This window comes from Olea europaea, chromosome 18 (genome assembly GCF_002742605.1).
Source record: "Olea europaea var. sylvestris chromosome 18, O_europaea_v1, whole genome shotgun sequence".
Taxonomy (NCBI): domain Eukaryota; kingdom Viridiplantae; phylum Streptophyta; class Magnoliopsida; order Lamiales; family Oleaceae; genus Olea; species Olea europaea.
The window spans coordinates 5,616,687-5,625,983 of NC_036254.1; the positions used below are offsets into that span (position 1 = coordinate 5,616,687).

Genomic DNA, 9,297 nt, shown 5'->3' on the forward strand with positions numbered 1-9,297 from the left:
GCACAAACAAGCAATGAACAAATGAAGGAACTGACTCAATTAGCGTGCACAATCAACTCAAGCCTGCAAAACTTTTTTATAGGCTGACTGTCTGAGAATGCCAAAGCCTAAATAACTCAACACAATTTCAAAGACTGTATTTTCTACCAATCATAGTTGTTAAGAGGAATTTCTGCAGCCACCAATTATCAGCATGAGTTAATACGAATTGACCCAATTCATCAAAATAGAGAAGTGTTCTGCTGTCGATTGTGTAACACGTTTGATAACACAAAATACAAAAGCAGAAGGAATACTAAGGCATAAACACACATATCCGCAATCACAATGTAGTCAAATTTACACAATAAAACCTTGCCCAATGCAATAGAGAATATAATCCAAGCATTAAATCTATCATTATATGATATATTAGCAGCAATCAGGAGTCTAGGGCTCCAAAAAGTAATAATACCAAACTCTCCCCCAAATTTCATAATATATCCAAATTTTACCCGCGGGCCTTGAGCTCTGCAAGGCGCCTCGAAAGATCATCCTCGTCCACCTTTTCTTCATTTTTAGTCGCAATGGCATGAGCAGCAGGCTGTGGCAGGCCAACGGACACCTCGAGCCCGTAATCATCGGCCACCTGTTGCATAAGACTATTAACCTCACCTTCTGGAGTCGAAAGCGAAGTACTTCCAGCCATCGAGCTCTCCATGAACTCGGCCTGCACCTCCATATTCACAAACTGCTGTTCAAATCGGTCCATAGTTTCGGACATCTTCTGCAAATTGCCGGTAGCAAGGGAGGACTCGAGCGATTTGACGATATTACCCATAGACTTGCTGATCGTAGTCATCTTGGCTTGAGTGTCGAGCCGTGCCACCACGGCGTCGAGCCGGGAGGACAGCCGGAGGTAGTTCATCTGCTCGTTACGTTTCCTAATTGCGTTTTCGGCGTAGATTCTGGCGCCGTCCATGTTACCTTTTTCGATAGCCTTTTTGACCTTCAATTTCTCGGATTTTTCATCCTTTTCGCACTTGCGAGCCTGCCGCTGGAGGCTCTTCGAGGTGAATTTCAGATCCATGATCTGATTCATCAATTTCTCAGTGTTACCCATCTTCGATTGATGATTTGTAGAGAAATTTTTAGAGAGGGTTTAAATTGTTTGTGATCCATTCGGATTGGCGAAGGGGTCTCTTTATTGGGGCGTGTGAGGAGTTGCTGTGGGATTAATTTCAATTTTGGCTATTGAACTTTCATGGAAATTTCAATTGAATACCTTATTCTCAATTGAATCACTAATTTTCAATTTAATTTTCAAATGGGTAATTATATTACCATTACAAATTTTACTAAGTACACCACAATTTTCTTATTTACTAAAATATCCATAAGTAAAATTACATAATTAAAATTTTAATATACATTTTAATTAAATAAATTATTATTACACCGCAAATATAAAACCTAATTTCTTTCTTCATTTTTCTCAACATTTCATTGTTCATAATTTTTTGGACAATTTTTGCCTTCCTTCAGGTGACAAGATAATTTTTTTTCCTCACTGTAAATGAATTCATTTTTTCCAATTCATTTGTCGGGTTTGAAAATTAAAGATCTTATTATTATTATTATTATTATTATTATTATTATTATTATTATTATTATTTTTGTTGAGTTAAACAGATTTATTATGATTTTAAAACAAACATGTAAAATTATGAATTTATGTTTCAGCTTTCGTGGATTTTTGTGTATGAGATCTGTCGGTTTCCTTAAATTTTTGTATATGCAGGTATATGAATTTCTCTCAATTTATAATATACCAAAACAATAAAAAAATTGGAAAAAAAGAGAGAGGATGATGGGAAGTCAAATATAGAATCTTCCTGCAAATGGTTTGAATTTAATTTAAAGAATCCAACATAATATTACAATTAAAATCTTGTTAAAAGCAATTAAACAGACTATTATGGTGCAAAATTTCTGTGACGAAAAGATAATATTTTTGCCCTATAATGCACTTAGTGCGAAATTTCTGTGACGAAGAGATACTGCAAATTTCTATTTTAGAATTAGTGGAAATGTTTAAAGGATGAAAAAAATGAGAAGTAATATTGGGATGATAAGTACACCACATTTTCTTTGTCATTTTTAGTTTTTATTAGATTATGAGTATAATTGTAAATTTGTTGTGATGTATTTATTGAAAATATATTTTAATTGTGGTGTAGGAAATAAATTTTATGGTGGTAATATAATTACCCTTTTAAAAATATTAATCACATGTTAGCTCAAGCTAGGAATGACATCCTTGCCCCGACTCCCCGCTATTTACTTTATTTATTTATTTTTAATAAAATATAATATGATTTTAAATACGTAAAAAATAACTGAAAGGAAAAAGAAAAACAAGAGTCTGAGTGGGACATCTTCTTAGTCCTTGTTTTTCTCTGTGATGAGACGAAATGTGATATATTGTCATTCCTAGCTCAAGCACGTTCTATTTATTAAGGAAGTTATAAATTTTGGGCGCAAGGGGAAGTTTTATGAAAATGGATGAATGGGCAAGAACTAATTTATCTAAGTGAATTTGGGTGGATTGTGAATTTAACTATTTTAATAAAAGAAAAATCACGATTTTGAACCTATTTTGAGAATTTAAGACACATTAGTGATCTTTTATATTCTAATATCAATGTCCAAAAATTGGATGTGGATCAAAATTTTGTCGGAATGTTATTAACTCAAGTGTCCTCAAACCGAGCAAAATAGTCGCCAAAAAAAAAAAAAAACAATGATGCATTTTTTGATAAAACAATTGCTGTGAAAGGGACACGTGGATTAGAAAATCCTACTTGTCTCTCTTCATTCATGACTCTATTTGATGATAGTATTCTATTATTATAGTTTAAAATTAAAACAACCATGTATTTAATATTGAAAGGTAATTTTATGTCCAATTATTTGATTGTGATAAATTGAGTTTGAATGACTCAATTAGGATTTGAATAAAAGTCTGGTGACCAAAATTGTAATTAACTTGTTTTCCCATTTCTTTGAAATTAATTTGATTCGTTTTTCAACACGACTCTACTAGCGCGCAACACGCTTTCTCCGCCAGGTGATATAACTATTGTTGGACTAACGCGTTTTAGTTTTAGAAAGTGAATAAAAAAAATCCTCTTGAATATTAGATCGACATTTACTTAAGAATTAAGATATATTAAACATACTTATAAAAATTGCATATAGTGGATAAAAGAATCAACGCATCTTCAATTTATATTTTGATTCAACCATTTGAAATTAAATCGCGTGGTCAAAAAATATAAGTAAATATTGAGATTAACAAAGTCTAGAACAAAAACCTCTCTTTTAGCCTACTTATTCGACGGATGAGTCACGAACCCAACAAACTCCCTTAGCCCCCGTTTGGCCCCCATTATTTTTTATTATAATGGAGGAATAGTGTTTTTTTGAAAAATGGATGATTGTAAAATAATGAAAAATTTTCGATTTACGTGTAATATAATTTTATTGAAGATTGTATGGTTGAAAATACGATAGAGAAAAATGTAATTAATTTGATGAAATTTAATGAGGACCAAACAGGGACTTAATTAGGTGGTTTTGTATTATTGTCATAGGTTGTGCGATGTTCATATTATTGAAATGTACACTAATTTATAATATTTTAAGTGAATATCGTCAATATCCTAACCGAAGTCCTATGTGAGGGCATATGTCAAGTATGCTGACCATGTGAGTATAAGATTGGCCTTGAGGCAACCATGCGTAGGAATTGGGACCCCATGAAATCGCACTATCTCCTAACATGAGATATTCATCTTGGAACTTATGTTACTGATACTGACATTCCGGGATAACCCGACCACCATATTATCCTGAGGATTACGCTACCCTTTTACGATATACATGAATGCTCGTTCATTTTATCCCGACCACAAATCTTGGATAAACTTGCAATTCCACATATGGAGTGCTCGAGCATATGCTCAACCCAGTGGTTATTCTCGAGCACTCACTATCTTGCTACTTTATATATTGCGATTTTTGTGCTCGAGCATACCCTCCCCTCACAACCTACGATTGTTGACTTTTTAGAACTCCTATGCAATTAGGATTCTAACTCAACCATATACTTGACTCTCGCAAGGATTCTATCCCACATATAATTATGGTATTTGACCAACTCCTTAACTGTACAGGACTCCAACAGATAAGGACACCCAGCTAGTTGAGTCCCACTAGGAGAATGTCACTTACTACTATAAATACAGAACCTTGAGCCATTATTCAGGTACGTTTTTCATTATTCTCCAGTCTATAGCCTCACGCATATAATTCCCTTTCTGACTTAAGTATCGAAGGGGCGACGAGAACATACCTCGTTGCCTTTGTATCAAGTACCAGAAGACTACAATCGTGCTCAATCCAAATCATCAAGCTCGGGAAATTTGCAGGTACGATTTTTGGTAGCATCATTGGCGCTATCTGTGGGAAACGCTACCAAAAGCCATGGTTAACACACGATCAGGTCTTCCTCCAACAAGCTCATTCGCTCTCATCCCTCATCCTGCCAAAGATCAACCAGCTCTCCATGAAGAATCGTCAGGAGTGCCCGCACCTCTGCCAGCGGTCATCATAACCGAAGCCTTTGAAGAGCTCCGTCAGCAGGTGGCCACGCTCACGCAATTGTTAAGTCAAAGAAATTCACATCTGTTGCCAGCGCAGACTGAGCATGGCGATTTTATGGCTGATGCTTGAGCACGACCACCAAACCCCACAAATGGCGGAGTAGGAACCTCGGGTATTCACAATATGGCCTTGGGCTCGAGATCGGTCGCCATGGATTTCGGTGAAATTGCCCGGATCATTCAAGAAGTAATTACAGTTGGCCTGCAACGGAATGCTCGGGGGCCAATAGGTTTCACCCCTAACACTCCATTCACACCAGAGATATTGTCATATCCCTTGCCCGACATATTCAAATATCCTCGCATTAAAGAGTATGATGGGACGACTGACCCCATCAACCATCTCAATGTATACACTGATGTCATGAACTTGCAAGTTGCTCGGGATTAGGTTATGTGCAAAGCATTTCCACAAACGCTGACTAATGCAGCTAGGGATTGGTTCTCGACATTGGAGCCCAAATCCATAGCCTCATTCTCAGATTTGGCTGATAAGTTCTCAACCTTCTTTGCAAGTAGCAAGCGAATCAGGAAGACCGCGGCCTCTCTTATACAACTTCGTCAAGGACTAACTGAAACCCTACGAGGATTTATGACAAGGTTTAACAAGAAAAGGCTTCAAATACCCGACCTTCACATTACAGCAGCTGTCTCCGCCCTCACCTACGCCATAAGGTGTGAAGCTTTCAAGATGTCTTTATCAAAGACCCTGCCGTAGATAGTGACCGAGTTCCTCACCCGAGCTGAAAATACATTAATATGAAGGAAACACTAAATCCAAGGAGATCTGGTCCTTCCCATGAAAAGACCGAGAACAAGAGGCAACATGATCCTGTCCCCCGGCATGAGCTTCCCCGGGATAATGCAGGAATGAGGCGCCGTCAGCACCTCTCACTCGGTTGAACACCTCTAAGACAAACATCTTGATGAAGGTTAAGGATATGAAAGAGTTAAAGTGGCCTTCAAGGATGAAGTCGCTCCCTGACATAAGAGATAGGAGCAAGTATTGTGAATTTCACCAGGCATACTACAGAGGATTGTCATACTTTACAACGAGAAATTGAAGCCCTTATCAAAAGAGGATTTTTAAAGAATTACGTTGGTCATGATAAACGACCAAGGAATGATCGTGACAATCGGAAAGAGCCTGGGGCTAGAAGCAGTACTCAACCCACTGCCGGAACTATTAATATTATTGTTGGGGGATAGCATCCGACGGAAACACAAGTAGTGGGCGAAAGCAGTCAACATCCTCATACCCTAAGAGAATCCCGTGATGAAGTCAAAGACATCACTTTTGGTGCAAAAGATTTGGAAGGAATATCATATCTTCATGACGATGCCTTGGTCGTCTCTGCGGTTGTGGCTAACTTCGAAGTAAAGAGGATTCTGGTTGATAATGGGAGTGCAGCAAATATACTCTCGCATGAGGCTTTCGCCAAAATGGGGATCTCTCCCAAACAGCTCAAAGCAGTAAAAACTCCCCTACAGGGATTTGGTGGTGGCGTCATTATCCCTGAAGGCATCGTCGAGCTCCCGCTTACATTAAGAACTGGTAATATATAAGTGATGGAGATCATACCATTCCAAGTGGTTAATACCCCAATGGCCTACAACATCATTCTGGGAAGACCCCTACTGCACAAGATCCAAGCTATTGTGTCAACTTTCCACCTGGCCATGAAATTTCCCATAGGTCATGGCATCGGAGTAGTCAGAGGAGACCAAACAGCTGCCAGACAGTGCTATGTTACTAGCATCCGAGGAATGAGTGCTGACGTCATGCAACTTGTAGACCTCGAGCTCGAGCTCTAGCCAAGGGATAGATTGGCCCCCATTGAGAAGTTGGAAATGGTCGAGCCCGAGCACGGGAAAGCCGTTACTATTGGTTGGGATCTCAAGGCCAACCTCCAGGAGAAAGTCATCGATTTTCTGTCCCGCAACATTGATGTTTTTACTTGGAAGTTGGAGGATATGCCAGGGATAGACCCAGAAGTAGCCGTCCATAGACTTAATATCAGCCTAGGGGCCAAACCTGTTAAGCAAAAGAAGAGGCAGTTTGCGCCGAAAAGACGTGTGGTCATTTAAGAAGAGGTCGGCAAATTGGTGAGAACGGGGTTCATAAGAGAAGTCCAATACCCCGATTGGCTCGCTAATGTTGTTCTGGTGAAAAAGGTCAGTGGTAAATGGAGGGTCTGCATTGACTTCACAAATCTGAATAAGGCGTGCCCAAAGGATAGCTACCCGCTACCTAGGATTGATAATCTTGTGGATAGCACATCCGGATATAAGCTGTACAACTTCTTAGATGCATTCTTAGGGTATCATCAAATCCTCATGACCAAAGAAGACCAAGAGAAGACTTCATTCATGGCTGATTCAGCCATATATTGCTATAGGGTGATGTTATTTGGATTGAAAAATAAATTCTTCGCTGATTTGATAGGGAAGAACATCGAAGCCTATGTAGACGACATGGTTGTAAAGAGTAAGAAGGTGGAGGAACACATATCCGACCTAGAGGAGGTGTTCATCACTCTACGAAAATATAAGATGAAGCTCAACCCGGAGAAGTGTGTATTCGGTGTAGCTTCAGGAAAGTTTCTGGGTTTCATAATCACTCATTAGGGGATTGAGGCCAACCTCGACAAGATTTAGGCTCTGGTAGCAATGGGATCACTAAGGACCAAGAAAGAGGTTCAAAAGTTGACAGGCAGGGTAGCTGCCTTAAACAGGTTCATGTCCTGAGCAGCAGATAGGTGCTTCCCCTTCTTCAAAGCCCTCAGGGATAATCATTGCTTTGAATGGAATGGGGAGTGCGAGAAGGCTTTTCAGGAGCTGAAGCAGACATTGGAATCTTCTCCTATTCTCACCAAACCCGAGCCCGGGGATACTCTACATTTATACTTAGCCGTATCTCAGAATGCAGTGAGTGGTGTCTTGGTGAAAGAGGTTAACAGGGCCCAGCAACCCATTTATTACGTAAGTAAAGTCCTAATTGATGTAGAAACAAGATACACTTTGGCAGAACAGCTTGCCCTTGCACTGATTGTGGCAGCACGAAAACTTCGACAATATTTTTAGTCACATCCTATTGTAGTGCTCACCAATCAGCCTCTAAAACACATTCTTTAGAAACCAGACGTCTCTAGAAGATTACTGAGGTGGGCAATAGAACTCGAAGAATTTGACATAGAGTTCAAGCTCCGTCCATCTATCAAAGCTCAGGCCTTAGCTGACTTCATTACAGAACTCACCCCAAGGCCTCGGGGGCCAGCAGATCGTAGCTCGAGCTCGACCACAGGTGTGTGGGAAATTTTCGTAGATGGAGCATCAAACTCCTCGGGCTCGGGCTCGGGCGTCATAATCATAAGCCTGGACATGCTCATAAACATTCAGTGCGCACTCAGGTTCGAATTTGAGGCGACCAATAATGAGGCAGAATATGAGGCCGTCATCATAGCCGTGGAACTCGCCATAAATCTCGAGCTTGAAAATATCAAAATTTACAGTGATTCCCAATTGGTGGTTGGACAAATCGAAGGCACGTTCAATAGGAAGGACGAGAAGATGAGCTTATACTGCTTGAAAGTATATGATCTCCTGAGAAAGTTCAAGAGTTGTGAAATTGTGAAAATTTCTCGGGCTGAGAATTGTAAGGCCGATGCCTTGTCAAAATTGGTGTTCATGGGAATAGATGGGCTTGACAGGACAGTTCACGTTAGAATTGTAACCGAGCCAAGCATCAACCAAACCATAGGCATCATGGATATTGATAATGAGCCATCGTGGATGGATCCAATAGTGGACTTCATAAACATGGCAGTCTTCCAGAAGATCCTCGAGCAGCGAGAAGCATCCGATCCAAAGCTCCGAGGTATTGCATTATTGAAGGAGTTTTATTTCGCAGGAGCCTCACACTTCCATACCTCAGATGCCTTAGGCCTTCTGAATCATTCCAGGCCCTAGAAGAAATTCATGAAGGAGTATGTGGGAACCATCAAGGAGCTCGAGCATTAGCCTTCAAGCTCATAAGGTATGGATATTATTGGCCAACCATGAAGAAAGACGCCCAGGAATATGTCAAGAAGTGTGACAAGCGCCAAAGATTTGGCAATGTCATCCACCCTCCCGCAAAGGACCTCACAAGCATTAGTTGCACAGCCCCATTTGAGCAGTGGGGAATTGACATCCTTGGTCCCTTTCAAATAACTATGGGGCAATTGAAGTTTGTGACTATAGTTGTAGAGTATTTCACTAAGTGGGTGGAGATCGAGCCTTTAGCAACAATTTCAGAGCCGAAGTTAAGAAGTGTCATTTGGAGATCCATCATATGCAGGTTCGGGATACCGAAAGTCCTCATAACTGATAATGGTAAGCAGTTTAACAATGCACAATTTAAAAACTTCTGTTCCGACCTAGGGGTTGATCACCGTTTGACGTCAGTTTCCCATCCTCAAAGTAATGGTCTCGCAGAAGTGACCAATCGGATTATATTGCAAGACCTCCGTACAAGGATCGGGGATGCAAGAGGTTCCTGGTCTGACGAGTTACCTTCCGTACTTTGGACGTATAGAACGTCCCATAGAAC

General features: G+C 40.0%; 2 protein-coding genes across 2 annotated transcripts; one reads left to right on the forward strand and one right to left on the reverse strand.

The window, feature by feature from the left end:
* Positions 1–221: 221 nt before the first annotated feature.
* LOC111367279 (ESCRT-related protein CHMP1B) lies at positions 222–1,171 on the reverse strand. Its single transcript, XM_022988060.1, has one exon. It carries the CDS (start codon positions 1,100–1,102, stop codon positions 491–493), a length of 612 nt encoding a protein of 203 aa, XP_022843828.1. The 5' UTR covers positions 1,103–1,171; the 3' UTR covers positions 222–490.
* Positions 1,172–6,557: 5,386 nt separating this feature from the next.
* Positions 6,558–8,675, forward strand: LOC111366648. The gene is made up of 4 exons (XM_022987361.1): positions 6,558–6,785; positions 6,882–7,314; positions 7,459–7,688; positions 7,842–8,675. Exons 1-4 carry the CDS (start codon positions 6,558–6,560, stop codon positions 8,673–8,675), a joined length of 1,725 nt encoding a protein of 574 aa, XP_022843129.1.
* The last annotated feature ends 622 nt before the right edge of the window (positions 8,676–9,297 follow it).

Bases quoted from the DNA above. Each gene is read 5' to 3' on its own strand.
- LOC111367279 (XM_022988060.1), bottom strand. From the start codon at position 1,102: ATGGGTAACACTGAGAAATTGATGAATCAGATCATGGATCTGAAATTC.
- LOC111366648 (XM_022987361.1), top strand. From the start codon at position 6,558: ATGGTCGAGCCCGAGCACGGGAAAGCCGTTACTATTGGTTGGGATCTC. The intron at 6,786-6,881 runs GTCATTTAAGAA...CTGGTGAAAAAG, and splicing joins TTGCGCCGAAAAGACGTGTG to GTCAGTGGTAAATGGAGGGT. The intron at 7,689-7,841 runs GTAAGTAAAGTC...CACATTCTTTAG, and splicing joins CCCAGCAACCCATTTATTAC to AAACCAGACGTCTCTAGAAG.